Source organism: Melospiza melodia, chromosome 3, assembly GCF_035770615.1.
Source record: "Melospiza melodia melodia isolate bMelMel2 chromosome 3, bMelMel2.pri, whole genome shotgun sequence".
NCBI lineage: Eukaryota > Metazoa > Chordata > Aves > Passeriformes > Passerellidae > Melospiza > Melospiza melodia.
Window position 1 is genome coordinate 38,910,565 of NC_086196.1, and position 27,486 is coordinate 38,938,050.

Below are 27,486 nucleotides of genomic sequence, written 5' to 3' on the forward strand. Positions count from 1 at the left end.
TTCTGCGGACCAAAATAGACCAGTGTCAAGTGATACAGGCTTGGAAAATATGGTGAGAGACAGTGCCATATTTCAGAACAGGAAGAATTCACTTTGAAACATGGAGTGGGATTTGTTAATCTTTGTGTTTCTGGTATCAGGGCACAGGATATAAGGTGTATTTACATTTAATGAAAATTGGGGTTTTTTTGCTTTAAACTGAAAACAGACTTGGATAGATGAGTTGCCTGTGTGTGGACCATATTTGCTGATGCTACATGTTGAAGTGATCATAAGCTGGTTAGGGTATTGATTGGTTGGTGGAGGGAAGTAAGGCGGGATTTTTTAATGTATCCAGATTTAATGCTTGGTATAGCTTTGCAGAAATATTAGCCGAGGGATCCAAAAATTTTCAACAGGATGACTCTTGAAGTCACTGGGAACTGACAGGGCTCTTAGTTGCTTGCATACCACTGCATTTAATCTGTGGAGATGTGTATATAGTTATAAAGTTTCCTTCAGCAGCAGTTTATGTACTTGTTTAGTACATAAACTTGTTTAACTTCAGTACAGTTTATGTACTTGTATAGTGTTTGTGTGTCTGTAAACACAATTTAAAACATTATCATGAAGGTATACAAAATATCCTTAGTTAATACATTAGAGAAAATATCCTTGAGCACATGACTTTTGTCCATTCACAGTCTGCCTCATGATTTTGTACAGTTCTTTTACCTCTGCATAGTCCTTTGTAAAAGAGAAAGACATTACGTTTATAACATTGGGTTTTCCTTATTTTTTACACTCACAAATGAGACTTAGGGGCCTTCTGCAATATTAGTGAGTCAAATTTCTGGATTGTGGACACAAGCTTTCATATGTTGTACTTCACAACCTTTTTTGCTTGATCAAGGGAAAAGATGCAGAATCCTGTACATAAAGAAAAATATGATTGCAAATCAGTTTTTCTCTTTTGCAATTATGAAATAATACCATGACTTGAAAAAAAAACCCAAGTAATTATAAAAGTACAAATTATACTATTTTATGTTGTAAATAAAGTGATTTATAATTTCATCTATTTTCCTAGTGAGAGACTCTACATATGATAGACTAAAAATGCACAGAATATTACTGTTGATCAGTGACATCAAACAAACATAAATCATATGTTTGAGGGGTTGGACTTAGCATGGACTAAATCCTGATATGGAGGTACATGTGGGACTAACACAAACTTGAGAAAATCTATGTGGGTTTCTTTACATGAAAATTTTGGCCGTGCATATAATCTTTCCTTGCTAGTACTCTGTCAATCTTAAGCAATTTCTACATCATTATTATTGTCTTTCTTGTTCATGAATTTGGGAGAAGACAAACTATGTCAGCAGTTAGCCCAGCACAAGCACTAGCAGTAGCCAAAAGAACACAAGCAGGGACATCAGTGGAATGCTAACGCTGTGTGATAGATTCTTTGTCTCCTGAAGGTGTTTTCTTCTGAGGGTTGCAACCTGAGTCATCAGGTGTGCTGAAAGTTAAACCCCCACAACTGATTTCTGTGGTGGTGGAAGGAGAGTCCTTCCTGATTTAATCTCAGTGTAAGTAGGTTAAGTGTGGTTTTCCTGTCACTTCTTTGCTTGTGCATTTTAGACATCTGCAACTCTATTACTTACCATAGATGTCTTGAAAAAATACATTTTCTTGTGTTTTACCTTTACTCAGTTAAAATATGATAAAAAGGTACTTAGATAACAATGTCACTTACATGAGGCAGTTGTGAATCTATAAATGGCTTGTGCTGGGCATTTTTCTGAGTATCCAAGGGATAGCAGTGCCCCTTTTCAGCTGCATGAGTAAGGTGGACAGATGACTTCACATGGTGAGATTAGTCTTTTGGTGACTGGTTAATTAATGTTCCTCTTTGGTGGGCAGCATGAAACTGAGGTGCATTTGGGGGCTGTATAACGTCAGATCACTACAAAGGGTGTGCCTGTGTTGACAGTTGTCTTTGTTTTTGGACATTCTTTTCATGTGGAAAGCAATGTAAGGAATTCTGTAATAACCTCTGAGGACTTGGTGGGGGACAGAAGCTGACTGGTCCCAAACAGCCATGTTTCAACTCACAGTGGGTTCATAATTCAGAGGCTCTGATTCAAGTCTTTGTCTCTGCATGGCACAGATCTCTTTTGCAGGCAGCGTGTTCTCTTGTTATCTACAGATGGCATCGTGTTGCAAGCACAAGGTATCACCCCACAGTGTGAAAGCTTTTCCTGTTGCTGCCACTTTTGTCTCTTCCCATATCTGGGCCTGCTTTTCCCTTGGCTTTCTGTGGTATGATGCCAGGGAAGATAGATGTACATCTTCTGAAAGAGAGGTCAGTGCAAGAGCTCTGTCACATGAGCCCATGTGAGAATCCTTGGGTGTTACATGCAGGGCAGCTGTCTCAAACAGCAAGTTGTGGTCTTAGGCTGCAGAGATTGCAAAGGTGCCTCACACAGCACTTTCCTGGCTTCCCTTGCCGTGGAGTTTGTCATCTCTGGTAAAGATGAGCTTCAAGGTCAGGGAAACAAGTGTTTTTTGATGAAACCTTGTCATCCTCCTGGAACTCTGCCGTGACCTGCAGCAGCTGGAGAAGGTGGAGTCTTTGCTGCCCTTCTTGCTGGCTCCCAGTGTGAACACTGGTTAGCAAGGAAGTTATCAAGGTCATTGCTGGCAGCCTTCATGGATGTCTTGTGCATCATGAACAGCCCCATGGGTCCTGTGCAGGCTGGTTTTCCTTACTGTGCATTTCCTTGTGGACTTCACCTTTCCTCTGGTGTAGCAGTGACTTTGATCCTCATTGTAGATCCTCCTCATGGTTCCATACTTCAAAACTGCTGCCTATTTTCATTGCTTCCATGTCTTCTGCACCAGAACAGAGCAAGTAACAGGCATTTTATTTCCCAGTGTGGGCTCTGGAAATATCAGGACTGTCCCTTGAGACTGGATCACCATTATATGTATCTGAGTCATACATGCCCACAGTGTGCCCACTACAATCACGTATAAAACATAAAATGCATGGACTGAATTTTTGCCAATGGTGGAGCAACTGAAAATAACCCAATCCCTAAAATCCTGTCTCCTACACAAAATACACTGTGACACGTCCTTCTAAGCAGTGCAGAACCCATCCCCACTTCCTCTAATGGGTGCAAACCACTTTCCACCACCACAAAGCATTGAACTTCTCATCATTCAAAGTGCCTGTAATCACTGCTTTGCTATCTTTTTACTGTTAACTATCTATTATATTTAACCCATCAAGTCTTCCTCAGCCTAAATGAATAAGTTATTTTCCTGATACCTGAAAGCCTGTAAAAACCTCATTAAGCTTTGCCTCACATTTTCTAGGCTGCAATTTTCATGTATGGGAAACATCCCCCACCCAGCTTGTCTTCCTCTTCTGCCCATTCATTGATGAGAAAGGAGGCTACTTAAGAGCAACTGCAAACAACTTATTTTGGCTGTGTGGGCAGCACAGCAAATTTGGGCAGTGTGGCTCATGGCCAGGCACCTGAGTTTACATGTGGCCAGAAACTGCCTGGCACCGTGCCTCCTTGGCACAGTATCTATGGCTGGCACAGCTCTGTGTGTCTTGGAGCCCCCTGGGTCAGAGGGCAGTACACTGCACAAGGGGAGCCCTCATACCCTTGAAGAAGGAGAGGGATTTACAGTATGGTTTTGTGCAGCTAGGATGATGGGCAGCTCTGGGTCCCTGTTGAGGATAACTGCAGGTAAGAGCTGACATAGCTTATGGAAGAGCTTGTAGTTCTGCTTAAACTCCCCTGCCCCTGCAAATGCAGGTCAAGCTTTGTTGTACTTATCTTCACCCTGTCAGAAAGAAAGTCTGAACCAGCTGTTGGGAGAGGAGCAGTTCCTTGTGGTGGTGTGCCTGCTGTTCTTCTGTCCTGAGAGTGGGTTGTGTTGCAGTGACTGGGATGCCCTCACAGAGGTGCTCCCTCTTGGTCTGTAGTTTCTGTGCCCTTCCCAAGGGCTGGGCTTGGGCACTCGGGGTTGCTGTTGCTAACACTGTTTCATCATAGAAATGTACAGGGGGAAGAATTTCTCAGGCATCAGTGGCCTGTGGAGAAAAACGTTTTGGTGATTTACCTCCAAAATGACATCATAGAACAACTCAGCCAAAACTTAATTGGAATGTTCATGGACCACAGTGTCACTGTAACAATGGAGGATATGTGGGGGCCAGAGAGGGCATGGACTGAGGCTGCACTTCCTCATGGCAGGCCAGTGCTGCACACCAGATGTGTGACAATGAAGCTATACTACTGACTCAAACCATATGGACAGGAAGAGCTTGTGTTTTGGTGGTTTACCAGGTAATTACCCTGCAGATTGAACGCCAACACAATTAAATAATTTTATCACAAATCTAGTTATTGAGTAGGGGAAATGAAATCTCTATTAGTTGATGGCACTGCTTTGACAGTGATAACATGTAGCCTGCTGTTTCTGGGGATGACAGAGGCTGGTGTGTGTACAGTCACATATGGATGCCATTAAAGTCCACTGTTCCCCCTGCAAGGGCTATATTTTTAGAAATTAACACCCCAGACAAGAGTCTTGCTCTCAGCCAGAATGGCATGAAACTGCAGAGTAGATTTTTTTCAGAAATAAAGTCTTTTCTGGGTGATGGAAATCAGACTAGGACACTTGCTGCTTAGGAAGCCTGCTGTCAGGATGCCTATTTTATCTGGAAAGAGGACTCACTGATGTCCCTCTAGCATGTGGGCCCCTTTACTTCTGCTTCTCTCAGCACAACTCAGTTCTTGCTACCAGCCCAAGTTAATTTGGAAGTATCTTAGTAACTATCGTTGTGTTTTTAAAAATGAAGATTTTTTGGACCCATTTCAGTCCGTAACAAAATACAGTTGTCTTCATCAGAGTCATGTTTTCATAGAATAATAGAATAATCTAGGTTGGAAAAGACCCTTCAGATCATTGGTCCAACAAGTAACCTAGCACTGCCATGTCTCTAAGCACCATATCTGCATTTTTTTAGAAAAAATCCACAGAAATGGGGACACTTCTCATGGCAGCCTGTTCTAGTGCTTGGCAACTCTTTTGATGAAGACTTTTCTCATAATATCTAGCCTAAACCTCTCATGGCACATCTTGAGGCTGTTTCCTCTTGTCCTGTCCCTTGTTACTTGCGAGAAGAAACTCACCCCACCTGGCTACAACCTCCTTTCAGGTGTTGTATAGAGTCATAAGGTTTACTCCATACAACAGAACTTCCTTTCCCCGTAGCTTCCTTTTCTCCAGGCTAAACAAAGCCAGTTCCCTCAGCAGCTCCACACAAGCTCTGTGCTCCAGACTCTTCACCAGTTCTCTTGCCCTGAACTCACTCCAGCCTCTCAATATCTTTCTTGCAGTGAGGGGCCCAGAACTGATCATGGGATTTGGGGTGCAGCCTCACCAGTGCCGAGTACAGGGGGACAATCCCTGCCCTGCTCCTGCTGGCCACACCATTGCTGATCCAGGCCAGGATGCCATCGGCCTTCTTGGCCACCTGGGCACAGCTGGCTCATGCTCAGCTGCTGTTTTCCAGCACCCCCAGGTCCTTTTCTGCCAGGGCACTTTCCAGCCACTCTTCCCCAGCCTGTAGCACTGCCTGGGGCTGTTGTGACACAAGGGCAGGACCCAGCACTGGGCCTTATTGAACCTTTCATTCACCCTGATTCATACACACACACACACCTTTAAACACTGCCTTAAACACTGCCTGATTTATACAGGACATAAAATGGCATACACTGATGTGATTTGTATTGTTATTTGTGGGTCCCCTTACTAATACAGACATTATTATTTCTGTAGCTCCAAGTAGCCTTATTCAGTCATTGGGATACCCGTGTGTTGGGGATTGCTCAGACAGCTACAGAAAACTCAGATTCTACTCCTGTGGTCAAAAACCAGCTGATGAATGGGAAGGGAACAAAATGAATGAGTTCAGCAAAATCCAAAAGCCTCCAGAAGTCCTTCAAGAGAGCAATTAACATGTCTTGCCTTATATTTGGTTAATATTCTTTTTGACTCTGCAAGGGTTGGGACTGTTAGAAATATGAGGCCTAAACACAGAATAGCGTGCAATGGGGTAAAATACACGATGCTTGAAAAGTCTATTGTAATTGATGCCTGGAAAATACATAATAATAAATGTTAATGAAGATGTGGAATACAGTGAACTGCTCTTAATTAAAATGCATTACATTAAGATTGTCAGTTTACATGGTCTGTGAAATGAAGTGAAATCAGTTTTTCTTCTCCTCTAAAAACTGAAGTTTTTCCTTTTTAGATTTCTGTAGCTATGTTCTTATTTCCTAAAGAACTAAAAGACTATGCATATGATTATTAGCATGAGATATAAACATGAATAGCCCTAGTTCAGAAAACTGATAATTCTTTTTTCATTTATTTTGTGTAGGTTTCCTTTGCCTGATCTGTAAACATGTCCACAGACCTGCTGTGTAAGTACATTTCCATCATCCCACAGTGATTTTTTCGTACCATATGTTTTTATCGGATTCCCAGATGTACTTATGATTGATGTCTTTTATCTGAAGTATAAAGTCTGCTTTTACATTTGCGTTTCTTCTGGGACATCTGTGAAACAATATTACCATTATAATCAATGAGATTATTCTTGGAGTAAAGCATGACTTAATGTGAGTAAAATTGAAAAAATCTGGCCCAAGTATAAGAACAGACTGGTTCATTGAGATTTAAAACTGTAATTCTCTCTAAAAGGTTTTATCTATCTTTGGCACAAATACCATCCCAGATTACTGCAGAGTGATGTGCTCGGGGTTTTTTAATCATCTTGGGAATTTAACTCCTGTGCTTCCAAGGCATCATTATCCCAGTCACATCCAAATCTCCTGCTGTATCACTATAATTTGTTCTTCTTCTTAACAAACAAGTGCTATATCCTTATGCTTTGCTGTCGTGACTGCCATGGAAGGTTTTGCTCACGTTTCCCAGATACTTGCACTCTCTCACTCCAGCTTAAGTTATCTGAAGCATTAGGCACATTTTTTTTCTGCTTGTTGATGATCTGATCTACATGCTTTCTTTTGGAGTCCCTCCAGTGCCTCAGCTGCCTTTTTTTATCATTGCCTCCAAGGGCTGCCCAGCTGCTCACTGTGCAATATAAGAGATGGAAATTTCAGACACACGTTTTATCATTCTTCGGTACTTCCTTAGATGAGCAAGGAAAACAGGATTGGAGGTTTATTCATTGAAACTGCAATCAGTTAATAAATATAAAACCATCAGTGGCTTAATGGAAGGTAGCAATTATGTGTGGAGATCAAGTTATTTGTTAAAATGTATTTTTAAAGTTTTTACTGTGAAATGGAAATTTCGAGGCATGCTTAAATGCCATTTAGATACAGAGAGAACTCTAAAACAAGGAATGTAATATGCCTGACTGTATTGTATTCAACAGGCAAAACTATCATCAGGAATGAAATATTAAAGAAAGCAGAGGGCAGGGTGACTGCACGGGGGTCGTGGTCAAGACTCCTCAGCTGTACTCCGATGCTTGTCTCTTTTAGGAATTTTATCCACTGGCAGTTTCATTTTTCTTTTATTCAGCTCAGCAACAGTGCCTTTCTCGTGTTCCCCCAATGACCAGGGAGCTAGAGAAGTTGTCACCTGCGTAGAGGCAGAAGGAGTTGGGTGTGCTCTGCTCAAAGAAGAGGAGGCTCAAAGGGATCAAGTCATGGTCTTGCAGTACAGAAACGTGGTTATGGAAAAGGAGTTAGAAGCAGCCTTTCCCCAGGCATGCACTGTGACAGGACAAGAGGCGATGGCCACAAGCTGGAGGAGGTGCTTGTGCATGCAAGGGGCATTTTCAGTGGGGGATCAATCAAACATTGGAATGGGCTGCTCAGGGAAGTGGTGGAGTTGCCCACACCAGAAGTTTTCAAGATACAGCTTGACAAGGCCCTGGGTAATGCTATTAAAGGACCTGCATTCAGCAAGAGTCTCAGCTAGTTGATCATTGCAGGTCTCCTGCAACTTCAGTAATTCTGCAGTTCTGTATTTCCTTGTGTTCTCAGCTGTCTTCTGTGCAGTGAGCCGTCATCCCTACCAGCTGTCCCTGGTCTTCTCAGTATTGTACTGCTTGTGCTGTGCCAGATCCTGTGATACTTGCTTATGTTAGTGGGATAGACATTTGTCTTCTCACTTGGAGACCTGTTAGTGGCCTGGAGGCAGTGCCAGTGCTGAGGGAACTCTCCAGGTTCCAGCTGGTGGGTGTTTGTAACAGCCTGGTAGTGCCTCCGTAAAACATCAGTGCACAGAGAATGCTAAAGAGTGACATGGCAAATCTCTTCAGGTGTGAATTGACTTCAGAGCTTTATGTCTGTCTGTATATAAATAAATATTTCAGGGCCAGCCTGTGAGCTCCGTACTAGCATATAATAACAAGCAACAAACACTAGGGTGTGAGGGATAATATCTACCAGACTGTGTACCAGTTAAGGAATTTGGATATAACCAAACTGTTTGTAGGGGCAAAGAGAAGGAGATGAGGAGCATTTAGACTTGTGGAGATGGTGCCAGGTGGTTTCAGCACCAGGTCTCTGGCTCTTACTGTTTAGCAATAGATGTGAAACCTAACCACCAGTCCTTAAGCTTGATCATGACATTGTCTTTTTGTTGAATACAAAGTCAAATTTTAGCATTAAAAATCTTGTTCGAGGTTACAGGAATGAAGACAAGATGTATAATGAAAAAAAGTAAAAATTCTACGTAAACTGGAACGAACCCCTTTAAATTCCTTAGAAGAAACCCCACTGCAGTCTAGGGCAAATTGCACAAAGAAAATATCATGGTTGCACAATACGAGGGCTGCTGCAGCTAGACCTTAAACTCCAGCAGCTAAGTCTTCAAGCTTGTGGAAATAAATCAGAAAAGCCAGCATTCCAGAGAAGTTTCAGCACAATGAATTTGAGGTAGCAAACATTTCTTCGGTTTAGATGGAGAAGCTAAGGAAATAAAAGACGTTTATGAAGAGTCTGTCAGCTACTGCGGTTCGGCTGGTCGGGGAAGCAGCAGACTTCCCTTGGAGCTTGTTTTTCTTTTTATCCTTGGATGAGCTGGTGTGCAGTACATTATGCTGCCTGAATGTGGGGTTTGTCACGGTTAGCGCCGGGGCTGCCCCAGGAATGCAGGAAGGCGATGGGCGTGAATGGAGCGTGCAGCGCTCGGTGGGGACCGAGCCCACTCCTCAGGAAACCTGTTGCTGCTCCTCTCAGCCCAGCCAGCCAAAGCCAGGCAGGAAAGGAGGTGGGTCTTTGATCTCTTTGTTGTAGCTGCTCCCTGGGAATTTGCTGAAATCAATGCCCTGTTTTCCTGAAGAAATGAATGGCTATGCCTAACTAGCTTTGTGAAGCGCTGGGGAATTCACTGCTTCTGTTTATTGACAGCTGAAAAGGAGCACATGGTCCTGAATGGGTCCTCCTGGCGAAACAAAACAGAGCAGAGTTAGACTTAGTTGAATACAGGGGCATTTGGAAAAGTCTGCCGAAGGAGGATGACATGGTTCCTTACACCCTGGACTAGCATAGCCTGACTTTTTACTAAAATTTCCATTTAAAATAAGGTAAGGTTTGTTTTGATTTCCCATATGTAGTGCGATTATGAAATGTTTGCAGTTCTGTTCTTGAGTGCAAAACCAATGTTTGAGTTGTATTCTGTCATGGGAAATACCTAAGTAACTCTTGTGCTGTTTCTAGCCTCTGTGTGAGTTCATTTGTTCTTTATCTAGTGGTGATTAATGAATATGAAAAGTAATAGAAAATCAGTATTTGGGTCTTCCAGTCAGGTCCTGAACATCAATCATTCATGCACGCTATGATATGTAATTTTTTGTACCTTTGAAAATCAGCTGAGTTGCATCAGATGATTACTTAACTGGTACAGACTGCTGTGTCAATACTTACACACAGGGCAGTGACTAACAAGAGACCCTGTCTGGCAGACAATCTGAGAATCTCAAAATCCTTTGAAATGTATTTCCAAACCTCTGTTTCCACGTGTGGACTTCGGGCAAGAGGCAGACTGACCACTATGCTTGCTGCTGGCTTTAGGTGCACGTGGGTTTTATGTAAAGACAGAAAAGAATAGCGAGAGGAGGATGATGATGAAGAAGCAGTATTTTCATTGTGCAAGCTCAGAACAGTTTATTAGACCAAGGGCATTTAGTGTGTAATTCATATGTAAATTTTCTACTGAAAACAAGAGAACCAATTGCCAGAGTTTCTACATTAGTTTCTGTGGTGAGTGAAGGAAAAGATTTCTGGGCTCATGCAGATACAACTTCCAGGTGTGGCCCAATTATGATAGCAGGAAAAACCTTAAGTAATGTCACTTCTTCCTTTGTTATTTTAAGTGTGAGGGCAAGCTCAGAGCAGAATAATTGCTGCCATGCAGCCTTGTTCTTACATGGCAGTAGGAATTGCTGGGGTTTTGTTGCAAACCCCATTAAAATTGTCCGTGTGTGGGTGCAGTAGTTTGAAAACTCTCAAGTTGTCCCCTCATTTTGAGAGAAATGCTTGGGAAGTTTCATGTTTTGTTGTAATAATTTGTGTTCCTCAGTCTGGCATTTTTTTCTCCGAGTGATTTTGAGCTAGTATTCTTAACTAGTTTTGTTGCATTTTGTGCTTTTCCCAGCAGATAACTTGTCTGTTTTTCTTGGAAGAGTTTGGGCTCCATATGCAAACATGCTTCCTTTAGATTACTTTGTGGTCCTTAAAACGAAAATACATTGCTTAACTGTAGAGCATCAACATGTTTGCTTGTAGCTTCTACTGTTAAGTTTCCAAGATTTTCAGAGAGAAAAAACAAAAAAAAAAAAAAGCATATACGTTTATAATTTTGACTAAGATGTGGAAACACTGAACTCAGTCAGGCACATATCAAAGTTTGTAGGCTCTGTTGTCATTCTTGTTATCCAAATGTGTCAAGACTATTTTTTGACCTCACTTAAGTGTATTTATGCATGATAGGCATTGGAAGCCATTAAAATGTAAAGCTAAAGCTAATATAAAGTTAACATTTAAGTTGGACATGAGATATATTTGTAGGTCCTTTTAGTGCTGTAATCTAGATGTGTTATGAAAACACTGACCAGTGTGGGCTCCTGGGTACTTGTGGAGTGGTGCAAATAGAAAGGAATTGCAGTTGCGGAAAGCGCAGTTGATCGGGGCTTTTTTAGTTGGTGTAATGGGGAAGCAAGTGGGTGATTCATGTGTGACACGGAAGGTGGCACTTGTTCCCTGTTCCCTGGGCGATAAGACAAGGCAGAGTGTGTTATGTTTGACGTACTGGACTGGAAGGTGCTTAGGCAGATGTGAGTGGGGAGGTGCGTAGGGATGTTCTGGCAGGACAGTTGTCCCTTCGCCTCTTCCAACATCTTTATAAAACATGAAATTGTTTTTACCTGTTGGCAGAGTTGAAGGGAAAGAAGTATAAAATGTTGGATTTCTAACCAACAAATAAAATATACCAAATACAAGGTGAGATATGTACTCATACACAGCTTTAAGTAAATATGTATGTTAAATAACCAGAGTTATGTAAATACGTATCTGAGGAATGGTGCATTTCTCCCAAGGTGATGCCTTTAACATCTGTTCATCTTGTTCTTTGAGCTAGGAAAGTATGAAAACAGGAACAAATTCTTTGCAACTTTGCATTGCAAGATTGTTTCTTAGATTCATGTAAGAATTTATTTGTGTGTGTGCGTGTAACTTTTGCAAAGTTTTTTTTAAAACTACAGATTAATCAGAAATCTATAAAAAGTGAATTTTATTTGATCTCAAACTAAGATGACTCTCAGCAGAATAAATATAGCTGTATGGAGATACTTTATAATCTGAGTGGAGAGCTTAATCTATAGAAAAAATCTGCAATTTTTTTAAATCCACAAATTTTTGCAACTCTTATGCAATTCTCTTATAATAATATATAATCATCTACTTTGTATTTCTGTGTCTTACAGGGCTGTTCTTGTGCCTCAGGAGAATAGTTATTGTAAGGAAAATGTACTACACTGCTGTCTAATTTGTTGCTGCCAATCTTATCAGCCTTTTTTAGTCGGTCTGTTGAAGAAGTGCAGGTAGAGATAATTTCTTTATTACAATATCAGTCAAGACATTAGCTAATTATCATATGGTTCCCCATAAAAATATTTTTTGTAGGAAAAAAATAAATGTTGGATCTTAGGAAAAAGAAAATGAGTAAATGGAAACACAGGCATGATACTTGCACATGTGAGTATTTTTTCACAGAGATAAATTTTTGTCTCTGTTCAGCAGCAGAGCTTCTCAATGCCTATGTGTTTTTTTTTAAAGAAATCACTTCATGCCTTAAAAGAGGAAAATAATTTAACAGGGTCATAAAGGCTAAGGATGAGAGTGTCCTACCCATGTTGTTCCCAGAGAGGCTGGGAATCAAGCATGCTTTTCCTGTTGGAAATGAAGCAAGGAATAACAGAAGTTGTCTGTTATGAAGGGGATGCATAGTAGGAACTAAAGCTGTTCTGCTAAGCTGTTAATGATCCTTCATTTACAAAAGCCAATTCTTTTAAAAGATGACTCCTTCATTTTGGTATTTTAGATATATACTTTAGGGTTCATTGAGAAGAAAAAAAAACCAACTTTTTTTCTCTTGGGTGAGTGGGAATATCAGCAGGAAGTTTGGATGGCTCACTGAGGAAGTTAACTAATTTTCCAGTTTTAATAATAGCTTCTACTGAATGTAATATGGACTGGAGTATTCTTTTAGGACTCCAAGGTCTCAGCCCTGATCAGTCCTAAGTGTCTATGTGTTCACTTCTCCACATGGACTTCTTTCTTCCATAATGTGGCTACTTGCACATCACTGGAGCCATGTGCACAGACTAATACCTGCAGAAGTGGGTCCTGGGGTGCCAGCACTGCACTTTGATTCCCAGTAGCTGTACTTGCTTCATGTTGTTGTATGTGCCTCTAAAGACATCAGCTTCTGCAGCCACGGGATGAATGTGGTATCTCTACACTCTGCATGCCATGCTTCCTCTTTGCATTCTACAGTAAACTCATGTTACCTGCTCCAAAGTGGAAATATGTCCCAGCTGCTAATGTCTTTGCTGGTAAAGTTCCCTCAAGTCCATGTTGAAAGTCACCAATGGAAAATAAAGAATTGATTTGGGCTGGTTTCCTTATGAGAGGTAGCTTTTTCACCAAGTTTTCCACCAGTCTCTTCAATGCAACATCTGGATTTGCTGGCCACTGACAACCAAGTTCAATGAAGGAGCAAGAGACCCAGTCTGGGGTTCCCTTTTAAGGGAATGTTGCAAGGCTTGGAAATATTTCAACTAATCGAAACTAAGCTTTAGTTATTACAATTGCTGCACTTCCTTTATCAGAGTTCAAACTGTGGTGTTGACCTGCCATCAATAAACCTGCTGACAGTATTAGTGCACTTAATGTGGTGTGTGTGTGGCTGTGTGGATGTGTATTTATACATATATGCATTTAGGAAGATCTATTATATGAGGTTTTTTCTGCTATTACAAAGGTGGACGATTCTGGTGTCTGTGTTAAACTGCCACAGTAGCATTCACATTTTCCACTAAAACACCTCACACTAAAATAAATCAACTGTCCTGCCAAAAAATCTCTCCAAAAGGAAAGTGCTTGAGATAGATAAAGTGCTTCTGCTGTGGTAGGTAGAATTTGTGGTGTGAGAGATGCAGTTTAGGGGGTCCAACATGCAGCCCAGGAGCCACAGGGTGCCTATGAGCAGTTTGAATATGACTCTCCTGGTGGCTGTCTCTGTTTCTGTGACAGGGGGATTTTAGTCTTGCCATCTACAGTATAGAAGCAGGGCAGTTTGGACAGTGCCAGTGAAGACCTAAAGCAAGCAGAAGGTGTCACAGACAAGGAGCCACAGCCTTGCACCAGGCTGGACTGCTGCTGGCTGCTGGGGAAGAGTTGCAGAGTGCAACAGAAAAGCTTCCCTCTCAGAGAGCTTTTTGCTGGGCATTTCATAGGACCATGCTATGCTGGCTCAGGTTCTTCCTCACAAAAAGTAGTAGTTGTTTCTGTGAATTTGCTGTTAACCTCCTTCCCTGTTTCTGGATCGAATTTTATATGACTTCATGCCAAGACAGTGGAGGGAGAGGGAGAGAAGGAAAAAAAACCGCTGGAAAATCCAACTGGATTTTTCAATATGATTGTTTGAAATGTGCTCAGCTTTCAGCAGAACGAGAAGTCTCTTTGTTTGCACTGATTAGAAGCTATTACATGTAAACTACGGGAGGTGACTTCACTTGAACTGTGCTCATTTATGTGTATGGGTTCTGATAACAACCAAACCCCATGTGGTGTACTGGAAATGGGACACCTAAGTTTTATCCCAAGAATAACTAGAAAATGATTATTTTTTAAATTAGCTTTCAATCAATCAATGCATTTTTTGACCTCAGGTCATTTTTAGATGAATGAACATACCAAGAGCTTTGGTAAACAAGTTGATCAGACTACAGTGAAGTTTGTACCTACATACTTTCCCTCCTGTTTGGTTTGTTGGGGCTTTTTTTCTCCTTTAGTTTTGCAGGAAAGACGTGTTAAGCCTTTTCAGGTGTTCAGGCAGTGAAGGTAACTTTTTTCTGTGGAGTTTGTAAGATGCAGCAGAGCACAGGTGTGCTTTTGCTGCACAGCCTTCATGGGAACATGCCAGAACTGCTGAATTCCATAGCCCAGCTGTGCTCCTTGAGGTTTCTCTATCTGTTTTGCTCCTCAGATTTGCTAGACAAAACGAGCACAGTAGAAAGCCTCATTGGGATTGGTGTGAGACTGACTTTTTACTGAAAGCTGTTTAAATTCCTCTGGGCTATGCCTGTTGTAGTACTTCATGCCCACCAGGTGAAAGACTTACTGTTCCCAGATGAGCTTGATTATCGTCGTGATTGCTCCCTATTAGGAACGAGTAATGAATCATAGTGTTTGTTATCTTGTATGTGTTTGTATAACAAATTGTTCTGCAGCTTGGAGGAATTTACATATTGGAACTTGTGCCAGAAGAATGGACATGTGCTTTGTGTGAGGTTTCTTTACAGTCAGATAAGTGCTGAGCCACCCTTCTAGAGGCATTCTTCCATAAGAGCAGCTGGTCAGGATCATAGTGCTGTGAGGAAGGAGCAGGTGCCTTGACTGATGATCTCCCACTGCTGAAAACCCAAGGGTGTAACTCTTCTTCCAAATCTTCATTCTTCTTGGGAGCAAAGACAAGCACAGGGAGGATGGAGGTGAGGTGAGGGAAGGTGTCACAGCACATCAGAGGCTGGGTCAGGGTGCTTGAGGGGCAGGTTCACCTGCAGTGCTGGGTTTTAGGGAATCAGCTTGACTTGCAGGTCTGACTGAATGTATGGGGTGGGGTGGCAGTGAGGCATGTTTGCTGTTCTCTTTCTCTGTTTCTGTCTCCAAATATAGTAACTCCTTTTTAAAGTTTTACATTTTAGTAGAGTGAGGTCATGTTCCCATGACTATCTTTAATGTTCAGAATGATTTCTGGGATGTTTGCAAACCACCTACTGTTCTCCTTCCCAGGGAGGGGGCCGCAAGAGCAGTAGGCATTTACGTGCAGGGTGCCACTAATGCCTGAGCAGGACCAGGACTCCTCCACCCTTCACCTTTGTCTCAGGAGCTCCCATCCTCTCACCAGAAACCCTTGGCATGGCAGCACAAGGCCTTGCTAAGGGGCCAGTATTGCCCCAGCAGCGTGTCCACAGTTTCTGTGCTGGTGGTGCCACCAGGTAGGGGCTGCAAGGCTTCAGGGTTTCTGTGTGTCAAAGACAGAGGGACTCTGCTTGAAATCTAAAGTTTCCTCTCAAGCACACAGGAGTAAAAATCTGCCTCCCTTTTTTTTTTTTTTTTTTCATTTTCTTGTCAGGATGGTGTTATTTTTGGGTGCCAGGTTGTGGAAAACACTGCACCTGCTTTCCAAATAATACAGTGTCATGCACAGAAGTGCAAGTCTTTATTCAGGTGAATGATTATGATTGCAAAGTCAGCCTGTAGTGGGCTTTCTTGATTTATGTATTTTTTCTTTTTTTCCATGCAGAGCTGAGCAGTTGTACGTCTCTGCTAATACAAGGTTTTGTTGTATGACATAGAAAAGAGATGAAAAGGAGACATTGAGGAAATGTTCACCTGTTTTGATTCTGGACTAGGGATCAGTTTTTCCAGTTAACAAGTAAAGATCATTCTGTAGACAATTTAGCATAATAAAATATCAGAAGTTAATGGGATTTGAATACAATTATTCTGAATTCTGGTAATTATGACAAGTTCTATTTTGCTTCAATATAAATAGAAACAATTATTAATCAGTTAAAAGCTTTGTTTTGCACATCCAACTTAGGCTATAAGGCTTCTTTCATAAACTTTTTTTCAGAGAAAATGTGTGTCAGTGGCCCACAATAATGGGAAAATAACTGTTTGCTAATTGAGTACTTTGAATTTTTTGCCAAATAAATTGTGGAACAAGGATTTCAAGTTTTCCAGCACAGAGTGCTGCAGAACAGACCTCGGGCTGGAAACCTTCGTACACCTTTGGCTAAGAGAACCAAGACTGGCCTGTGCAATGTACTTCAGAAAATATCCAGGAGGTGTTTTTGCAGCGTTCCTCTCTGTGAAGGCTGAACAAGGCTAACGGAGTGCTACAGTTTTACTCTGGAATAAATTACTGTTGTTTGCTATGCAAATCTTATGATTGTAATTAGGCTAGGATTTCAACTGCTTGTGTACACTGATCTTTGTTCCCTCTGCGCATGGGAGCTAATTCTAATGCTGCAAAACAGCACAGCACATGCCAAGGTCTGCTCAGCCTCTGATCATTTCTCACAGGGTGCATTTGCTCCAAGTGGACAACTGAAAAGAAATTATTTACCTCTGCCTTCACAGGGGACGTAATTGCACCGCAGGCATCTTGTGGGCCGCTGAAATGTTCAGGTACTGTAGAGTCTCACTTGAAAGCAGGGGTGGGAGGAAAAGGCAGGGAGGAGGTCCTGATAGGCATCTAGTTTTTAGCAAACTGGGTTTAAGAAGCGACGTTCTGCTGCTGACTGGCTGAGGCTCGGGTGGCATGTGTGAGCTGTCAGGACAGTGATTGCAGTTCCTGGCATGGCTATGTATAGCTCCCGTTATCTGTGCAGCGGGGCTCTGTGGAACCGCAGCCCGTGGCTGCTCGCCCACACTAATGAGCTCTCCCCGAGGCCGGGCCTGTGCCTCTGGGGGTGGGTGGCACAGTGCTCCAGCCCTGCTGCTGTTTTGGAAACCAGTTTGTTGACTGTGCTGCCCAGCTTGCCCAAGCTGCCGTGCCGGCTTGGCTACTGTTGGCTGCGGGAGCTTGTCCCAGTGCAGGGTGGTGGCCCCAGAGCTGTGTGGAGGACGAGGCAGGCTGGCAGCTGGGGCTGCAGCAAAGGAGAAGTGTCACCAAGACCTGGACTGGGGCGAAGCACCAGCATGGTGAGGCCGGTACAGGTGAGCCACACTCACAGCCACCAGTGTCCAGCCAGCTCATGGGGTGGGAGCGCATCCTGCGGGCAGCGGGTCTCAGTTTTGTGATGGCCCAAAGAGCAGGGGAAAGCCAGGGGGTGGCTGCTGCCAACCATGCCTCCCAATATGTGGCAGAAGTGGGAGCAGAGGCATTCAGGTGCAGGGGTACCAGCTGGGGGTGTTGGGGAGATGTACCCACCCTTCCCTTAGCCCCTCCATGGTTTGTCTGTGTGATTGAGGTGGTGGCTGCGCTCCTGCAACCTGGTCAGAGCCTGCACCTGCTCCAGGGTTGGGCTCTTCTGTATACCTGCCTCCCCTCTGCTGCAGGATGTCCAGCAAAATAAAAATCTTAACTGCAAGATCTATTAGCTTGTGCAGTTTTATATACAGATAGATAAAAAGGCATTATTTGGAGTTTTTTCAGAATCATTGAGAGGACAGAGGAAGAATGAGGAAGTACCCTCTAGGGGACAATATAGCATTGTTTTTCTAAGGATGTAGTAAATGACACGGTCTAGTTTTTAACAGCTTGTAACTCCTGTAAATCTTGTTTATTTCTTTTTGCTGCCTACTCATCTAAATCACAACAAAGCAAAAGAATAGTGGCAGTTTTACTTTACTTTTCTTGCATGTTTGCACATGACCTCGAATCCATTAATTTTATTTGTGTAAATACAATTTAAGGGAGCAAGGAAACTGAAAAAGTGTCGAGGTATTAACGTGCCTAGCAAAAAGCAGAAGAAATATTCTTTGCAGAAAGTAATTTTTCTGACCAAGTGTTTTTCATTTCTAGTGCTAGTACAACAAAGTGTGTGTTGTTTCCATAGCTGGATGAACCCCTATTTCAGAACAGGTTTGAGTGTGTTCTGAAGCTATTGTTGAAAAAATATATTTTACTTAATTAGCCAAGTTAAAAAGTGGCATAAAATCTGTGTGAGCTTTACAAACTCTGTGCTGTGGCTCTATGTACACTCCTTTGTCAATGGCATCTGTAATTTAGCATTGAAGCATAAAGGATCGTTACTTGGCCTGTAATTGTCTCTGAGAAGGAATGTGAACTTGACAGTTTTGCACTGTTAGTTTGGGGGAGAGAAATTACAAAGATCGCAGTTTCCTTCAGTAGCTCTTAAAGTTATTCTATTTGCAGTGTTCTAATCCTGTTTTTCTGGTACACCTGGCAATTTTTAGAATACAGTAAATTTGCACTCAGGGTACTAAGATGTTGGTATGGTGTCAGAAATGCTTGTAGTGAATGTAAATCCTGTATGCCTGTTATTTAATAACTTAAGTCATTCTAGATATCTTCATGACCTGTATACATAGAAAACCTTAGACGAAGTGTTGGACAGCTCTGGATATTTCACAGAATTGCTGAATATTCGAGTTGGAAGGGACCCACAAGTGTGATCAAGTCAAACTCTTAGGTGTACAGGGACTGAACGCACAGCCTTGGTGTTGTTGGCACCATGCTCTAACCAACTGAGCTAATCTCATATTTCAAGGTGCTGGGCAGCTGTGCCAGGTCAGAATCCCAGGCCATGCTGGCTATTGAGGTGCTCAGTAGTGCTTCCAGCTCTGCAGGTAGTTTGGTGCAGGGCTGGCTGATGTTTTTGTGCTGCTGCTGCTGCTGCTGCTGCTGAGGTGTGCTGTGGGGCTGCTCAGCATGGAGACCCTTGCTCAACACCCGGTTAGATGCAAAGTGGTTCCTGAATTTAGAGGAGAGCCTCTCTACTGCCCATGTGTGAATCATTTCAGACCTTATGTCCTGGATCTGGAGGACCAAGGTGGGTTAGCTGATGGAGAATTTGGAAGCTGATTCAAGGGATGTCCTTTTCCCGCTGCTTTCCCTTTCCAGCTTTCCTGGGAGCTGCCCACCCTGGAGCCTCGGAGGTGGGCACTGCCTTGGGGCAGCTGGAAGGTTTGCTCAGGAGCTTGCTAGTGATGAATCACAGAGGAATGGCATAGATTGATAAGGTCGTGTACTTATGATTAGACACATCCTTCCTCCAACAGCGGTTCTTTGTCTCCATTTTGCTTTTGGTAATGTGTTTCGGCCGTTTGCATACAATGACTCTCCAAGCAGGAGCTGTTTGACTTGAGACAAAGTCACTATTATTCCAAGCAAGCTCAGGAAGCCCTCATAATTTTGTTGCCCTCAGAAGGGTGAATTTATTTAAAAGCCAATTAAGTTAAGTCACCAAGGAAATATTTTTATTTTCTTGCAGCCTTGCAGCTGTAAAGGGCTTTTGGGTACATAAACAAATGTATAACAAGAAAAATATACCTGGCAGCTACATTGTTGGGCTTTTTGTGCATTTTAAGTGATGGCTGTAGGGGGCATGTTCTTTATCTGTAGCACTAGCAAAAACAAGTAATTTGATTAATTTTGAGCTATTCACAGTGCAGGTGGGTAGCCTGGAAGGCACGGAAGAAGAAATTATTGAAATTATTATTCCACATTAGTCCACAAATTATTGAAATTATTATTCCACATTAGTCCACAAATTATTGAAAAATACTGACTATTGTAGTGCTTACAGCCTGCCCAACACACAAGTCTATCTATGTCCTCAGCTGGAGTTGATGGAGAGCCCAAAGCAGTAGGTAGGAACACTTTAGGCTTATCTGGGGAGATTTTGGACTAGACTCTCAAGGTGCATGATTTAGTCGAGTGCCTGCTTGTGTTTACAAACAGAAACCTTTTTGGGGTACCCTGAATATGACATTTCTGGTGCTGCTGTCCTTTTTCCAAGCCCATCTCTGATGTCTCCCCCGGCAGTGTCTCCTGAGCCCTTGATGCCCCTTGGTTATGATCCCCTGCCTGTGATGAAGCCTCACCTCTCCTGCTGCAGTGTTCCCTTGGGCTCTCCTGGCTGTTCTGGCTCCCCTCCTCTGCTCTGTATTGTCACTTACTGAATAGACTTGCTCAGCAGAGTTTTCAGAAGGAAAACAAAATGAGGTAGTCATGGATGACCAATATCAGCTTTTCTTTTTAACTCAGTCGTAAAGCATTGTTGGCTCACTGGTTTGGCTTCTACTGTCTATAAAAAGGTTTTGTGCAACAAGTCCCCTTTTTCCCATCGCCCTGTGTGACACCAGTGCTGAGATGACCTTCTGCTGGAAAGTCTCATTGCTCAGTTTTGTCACTGCTCTGTATGAGTTTCCCTGGCAACCAGTTTGAGCTGCACTGAACCAAAAATATCTCACTGTGCTGGGGGAAAGTCAGTTTGCAGACGTGTATTTCTCTTTAATGGGTTCTCTGGATGGTCCATGTGTTCAGCCTGCAGATGTCATTATTGGGAACCAACAGCTGGGAGATGCAGTGTGCCCCTTTTCCTTCCTTCCACAGGCAGAGCAGCCTATGAGGAGGCTGCCCTTGCATGATTGTCAACTGAGCTGTGGCTGTAGGACCCATCATACTCATTTCTCATGGTACCCTGAGGGTCTCATCTTCTGCTGAGAATGGTCTGTGCAGCAGACACAAAGTCTTTCTTGCATTCCTTGGATCTCTGCAAATTTCAGAATTTCTTAGTCACAGAATGGGTAAGGTTGGAAGGGATCAGCCTTACCTAGGTTATTGCTAACAACTTTGTCCACATTTCTGTATAAATACATTCATCTTTACAGCTGGGCAGGCACTGAAGTCCAGTTTTGCTCCCATCCTAGTCTCTAAAGGCACCTGAATGAGAATATGTATAAATCTTTGGAGGTCGAGACGCACCAGTTTGCTCAGGAGAGAATGCACAAACTGGAGGTGTTATTTTAAACCTTCCCTGTTTAGTTTTGATTTGCAGATAATCTTTTCACTACCTAATGTAGAAGACTGATGTGAAGAAAAGCATTCGTAATTCCAGATGTGTTCTCAAGATGACAAAATTAGAAGAGACAGAATTGGAAAGCAGTTGGTCATTTTTAGTAACAGGTTCCCTTTTCTGGATTTGTAGGGTGTGAGGATTGCGGTAAAAGCCTTATAGGAGAGTGCAAACTCCACGGACCACTCATCAGGGCTAAAGATAGGGTCATTCCCAGCCGGGCCCGCCTCACCCTACCTCACTACCTCACTCTGCGAGTCTTGGAGCTGAGAGCTGGAAACCAGCAGAGTAAGTACTTTAGCTCTTTTTCCCACATTTGAGAAAAAAGGAGACAAAGACACTGGCCTGTTTTCATGAGTAACTCAAGGCATAATCATTGGGCATTTGTGTTATGAAGACTGTTTTCAGCTGAGCACAGCTAAAGCTCACAGTCAGCCACTGTTTTTTGTGACTGGTTTCTGGTAACAGACACATCAACTGATGGCAGGACATTAGCCAGAGCTGGTGTGACATTTAGCTGTGAACAACCAGTTAGCTCTGTTCAGTCAGTCCAAGTTTAATGAATGCTGAATTTGTATTTAATAATAACAACCATGCACTACTACTTTTTTTTCTCTTTTCCCCAAGCATGCAAAACAGGAAAGAGTATTCAATGAAAGGTCAGAAACAAAATGGTAAATGACATCCCTTATCCACCCCCTGCAAACTCCAGAGATCACAGGGGGGTAATTTACCTTTTGCAGCATTTTCAGTTCATATTGTGGAAAGACTGTTGTTTCCTTGTGAAAGCAAAGCAGTTTGAATGCCCAAACATGAACAAAGGAACGATGTTCTTAGTGTGCAAATTTGCCACAGCTACCTGTGTATAATTAGTCCTGCCTAGATTGCTTTTCAGACAGAGAATGACAAGATGCCTACGCTGTCACTCCATTGATCTGGCAATGGAATAACCAGAATGATTAAGAAGGCTAATACTGTGTTTTTATAGATTCTTTCCACTCTTATTGGGAGAGAACAACCTCCCAAATTATGCCAAAAGGCAGAGAACTACAACAACATGGGTTTGTAGATTGAGAAGTATCAACACGTTTGTGTTGCATACTCAGTTTAACATCCTGTCATGGATTTTTGGTAGTTTTTTATTCAATGTAGTTCCCATAAAAAAAATCAGTACCTATTTACATCCTTTTTAGATTCTTCACCTTAGAATTATTTAGTGGGCTTATTTGTCTAGAAAAAGAATCCATGTGTTCTGCACTATTTTGTCTCTGTTTTCACAACTGTAAGCATACAAGAAATAGTTTGTGATGTCTGTACTAATATTAGACTGCTCTTTGTTTTCTTCACAGTCCTTGGTGTATTTGCAAAGAAAGTAATACAGAAGAGAACACAATTTGGCCCTTATGTTGGTCAACTGTCCACAAAACTGACCTGCTATGATGAGAGCAGACTAGTCCTGCAGGTAAAAACCCATTGCCTTTCTATGGAGTGCATGTGTCTTTAGCAGCTCATACTTATTTAGGTATTTTAATCAGTCAATTTGCCATCTGATCTAGTTCATTATTTGTACTTTTGATGTGTAAGTATGAGTGTAAATCACATTATTAGGCAGTACAGAATAACCTGAAGTACCCAAGTGTTCCTGTATACTGTGTTTTCTAGAAGTTTGGTTTCCTGCTTTCTAGTTTTACCATCTCTAGGGTGTTAAGCCTATCAGTCTGATAGCTCTTGATAAGCTTTTCAGGGAGCATGGCTACTGAACTTTCTTCCCAGGTAACACAAAAGGATTTGTGCTTTGCACCATACCACTGGGAGGTTTGAGTTTGTGCACTGAGTTAGTGAGAGTGACAGAAATATGCACTGAGGCACTGGCTTAGTAGGGAGAAACAGATAGGGAAACACTTCTTAATTATTATAAATGCTATTGTTATTAATTAGTAATAATTGTTAATTTATATGTAGACTTTGATGCACAGTGCACTACCTCAGTTTGTTTAATCAGATTGTTATTTAGGGCTGGTACCTTCTGTTGCTGCACACATAGGTACTGACTGTTGCACCTGGACCATGACACTATTACTTGTACTTTATCCAGCAAAAATCATGGCCTCTCAGGACTAGCCCAGCTTAGACAAATGTACATGGACATTCTTTCCCACAGGAATTCCTTGGGAGTTGGTTGATTGCAGTCCTCTGGGCCCCAGTCTTTGCATTTTGCTGTCAAGGTCGTGGCTGAGCACGACTCTGTGTCATACAATGAACCCATGGTCAAGCCACAGCCTGTGTCAGGACTTCCCAACAGATCATGGCTCTTCCAGAGTTTGCAGTTCCTATCAGGCCCTCTCACCCCCAAACAGAGAGGCACCAGCAGCAGCTGTCCTGTGACACACTCTGTGTCTTCATTTGAGCTTTCTCCAGAGGCCTGGGGCTGGAAAACGCTGTGTTGTGAGGAAATACTTCTGAACTTTAGTTTGAGAGCTTCAAAGCAGTAACAACTTCAGTAGTTGCTGTAAACTTGATTTGCACATGGAAATCATGGGAATTATCTGCCAGGAAAATAATGCTGTCCTTCTATGGGATTTTCATAGCATGTGAACACCAGAAAAGGTTTGTTCTTCTCTATTACTAAATATCTTCAGTCTTTTGATTAGACACCGAAAATGTACTTCTCTAACAATGGATGGATGAGCTAAGCACCCAGTTCCTTCCTTTTCACCAAGCCATTGTAAACCACACCCTATCCTCTATCAGTCAGCACCATTTGCTTAAAAGTATACAGTGATAAGCACAGCTCTGGCTGATGAATGGACTGTTTCTTCAGAAGAGGAGATTAGAGTCCCAGATTTCCTACATGACAGCAGTAGCTGCCTTGACTTCTCCCTAGCATGAGTATGTGACCAAACTTGTCCAACAGGCAGGTGCTTTCATCAGAAACATGATGAAGTTAGATAAAATAGTTCCCAGAAGCAATGAAAATGCAACTTTTTTTTTGCAGTTACTTGCTCAGTTATGTGGTTAGTAGAAAAAATACAAACTGTGCTGATATCAGTTATGCAGCTTTGTCTGTCCATGTTTGAGACATTTTTGCAGAAAAGCAATAGTCTTGTTTGAGGTCGGTAGTTTTTGCCTCATAGGGGCATTCTCTTGGAGGGGAATCTAGGAAGAATGAAGTAAAGGAAAAAGATCATTCTGGCACAATTGTTCATTTGTATTTACTTTTGCATTGTTAAGAGGAAAAAGAGAAGACTGTTAAAATGCCATTATGTTATATGTTACCTCTCTGGACTTATTAACACAAGCTATACAATTGTTCCATGCAAAATGTGGTAGCACTGAGGCTTGAGATTATCGAGTGCTCAGGAAGTAGATTAAGGCATAAAGCTTATCTTTCTACCTGCCTGCACTTAGTTCTTAATATTATCTTTATATAACATAAAAATGATGAACTATAAATGGAAAATACATACAAAGGTCTACAGTTATTTTAGTAGCAGGGTGCTCAGCAGGTATCCTTTCTTCACTTTCTTTTGCACTCAGTGTTCATTAAGAGTGATCTATTTCTAAACAACCATGATTTCAAGGGACATATGACCAAGACAAGATAGATAACTGATTGCAAATTAAAGAAAACTAATGTGTCTTTATACAGGACTTGGTTTTATCATATTAGTCCTGTTCCCCCCACTTTGTTTCAGGTGTTGAAAGATGGAGGGAAGTACTTTCTGGACACTCCCAATGAGGACTGTGGAAACTGGATGATGTTTGTCCGGCTAGCCCGGAACCAAGAGGAACAGACTCTTGTGGCTTATCAGCACTGTGGAGAAGTCTACTTCACAACAGTCAAGGTAGTTAAACCTACATTGCTCCACTGTCATCCAAAAGGAAATTTATAGACAAAGGTTCTGAAGGATTAACTCTTTTACAATGACAGATTGATTCTATTCTGCTAACTGGATCATTACTTACATACCACCTTTAATGTCATTTAATCTGTAGTAAAGAAAGCAGTGTATGGGGTTTGTCAGGAAAAGGTGTTGTGTACTTGCTGCTGTGGGTAGTGAAGAAACTGAGCTGAGGGAAGATAAAAAGCATTCCTGCTGATAATGTTTGAACTAAATGCTCTTTAATGCCAGGAAGGTGTATATAGTGGGATTATTTGGCATTATTACATTCTACAGTACTTCATTCTGGAAATAACAAAAAAATTCCTTTCTCTATTACATTTCTGGACACAAATTGTTTTCTGAGCACATTGCCCTGTGCTCAGGAACAAGGTGTTGAGTGAATCTTCATGTACAATTTTCCTTGCTCCTTAAATCTGAAGACTTAACTGCAAAACTTAGACTACTGCAATGTTGCCATGAAATGATCAGTTTATGTAAGAGATTCTGAACTGCATCTTTGTTTGAAAAGAGAGAACAAGGTACTCTATGTTTATAAATGAGACTAGAACATACAGTCTTGGTTTTTATTGTTTTGGCCATTTTCTTAGGCAGAGTTGGTTTCAATCAGAAGTAACTCTTTTGCACACTTGGGAAAAAGAAATCTATCTGTTGAACATAATGCTTGTATATCATTGTGAGCAACATAAAAATTAAAAAAGAAAATAATATTAGTGAAAAGTAGTTACTATGAATTAAAATCCAGTGTTTCAGTTTCATATCCAAGATTGGCACATATTTCTGTGGCATAGTAGTATTTACATTTTTTATTCCATTTTTGTTTCTCCACCTGCACAGTGAGAAAAATATTTACTGTATAGTGGTGATGAGAGAATAACATTTCATACCTTGAAGTCTTTTATAACAGTATGGAGCATAGTTGATTCTAGAATTAATATCAACATAATTATTAAGAAAAAAAAGAAAAATATAAAATAGATATACTACCCTGAGACATATTTAGGTTGTGTTTGAGATTCTCATGCAGTCCATATTATTTGAGATTTCAGCTTGATTTGAAATGCATTATATGCTTGTAAAATTGACAGGATTACTAATACTATATTTGGGAAGCATGAACTTTTCCAAGAAGTAGTTGTTATAAACTAGTAACTTAAAATTTCCAGAATAATTTAAATTCTATTGAACCAGCTCTCTGCTGACTTCAGCAGAACTCTGCACATTGGCATTAATGAAGAGTTGCCTCCTATACACTGACACAAAGAGTGTCCTAGGATGATGCATGTGGAACCTTTGCTGTGCTGTGGGTCATAGGGCATTATTTGCATTTTATTTCTCCCAAGTCCCGGTATCGTTCGGGGTGCTGTGGCATCCAGCAGATTTTGTCCTGGTCAGTGAATGCGATGGCCTTGTGCTACACTTAGGCACACCCTGCTGGTCATGCTGTGAGGCTGGCTTAGGGCTCATTCTGAAGATACTTTCTCAAAACATTTTTAGTAAAGTAGATTAAGATAGGAGTAGGATTGGCTCCTTTCCCCACTATTTTACAAAGAAATGAGGTTTCAGTGACATGAAAGTACAGCTACTAAAGCAGATGTGTAAGTGGCATTCTGACACCACCATTAGCTTACTTTCTGACCTAATCACTGCAATCCTTAGAAATAAATGCTTTAAAAGATATGGAACTGTGGAGAAATAAAAATAATCCATGACTGCTCTTGGTCTGATCCCAGGAGAGTCTCATGTGTGCACTGCAGTTTTCTTATTGTCACTGGTGGCACAGAGTAAGACTACTTGTAGTGGATTTGCATATTGATATTTAATGTCAGTTTTACTGAGATTAGAGCTTTTGAATTACTTGACTGTTTCACACACTGATGCACTTGCTCTCCCTTCAAAGTCACATTGACCAGTTCTCAGCTTTCCATTAAGGAAATGGCTGCTGGTCCAGGAATGCTGGGCAGAAAGCAGTGACAGTGTCATGCTGTGCAGTTTTTTTTTGTGGGTATCAGTCTCAGCTGTCACAGGCCAAGCTCCCAGACATCCTTAAACATTTGTCTCACAATGCATGATGAGCCTCCTCCTTAATGGCTCTGCCTCATGTCCTTAATTGAGTGGAGAATTCAGGACAGACCATTTTTATTTAGGCCAGGTATTATCAAAATGTACACCCAACCC

At 41.7% G+C, this 27,486-nt stretch overlaps 1 protein-coding gene across 3 annotated transcripts in view; it reads left to right on the forward strand.

Annotated features, from left to right (window-relative positions):
• Positions 1–27,486, forward strand: part of PLAGL1 (PLAG1 like zinc finger 1) — a 47,771-nt gene that overhangs the window by 10,890 nt on the left and 9,395 nt on the right. Inside the window, exons 2-5 of one of the 3 annotated variants that reach the window (XM_063151379.1) lie at positions 6,467–6,509; positions 21,539–21,694; positions 22,756–22,868; positions 25,102–25,251. In XM_063151379.1, the coding sequence (XP_063007449.1) occupies positions 6,491–6,509; positions 21,539–21,694; positions 22,756–22,868; positions 25,102–25,251 (438 nt within the window). In that variant the 5' untranslated portion in view covers positions 6,467–6,490. Of the gene's footprint in view, positions 1–6,466; positions 6,510–16,922; positions 17,049–17,471; positions 17,580–21,538; positions 21,695–22,755; positions 22,869–25,101; positions 25,252–27,486 lie in introns of those variants that run through there. The other 2 variants (XM_063151380.1, XM_063151381.1) reach the window with 2 other exon arrangements.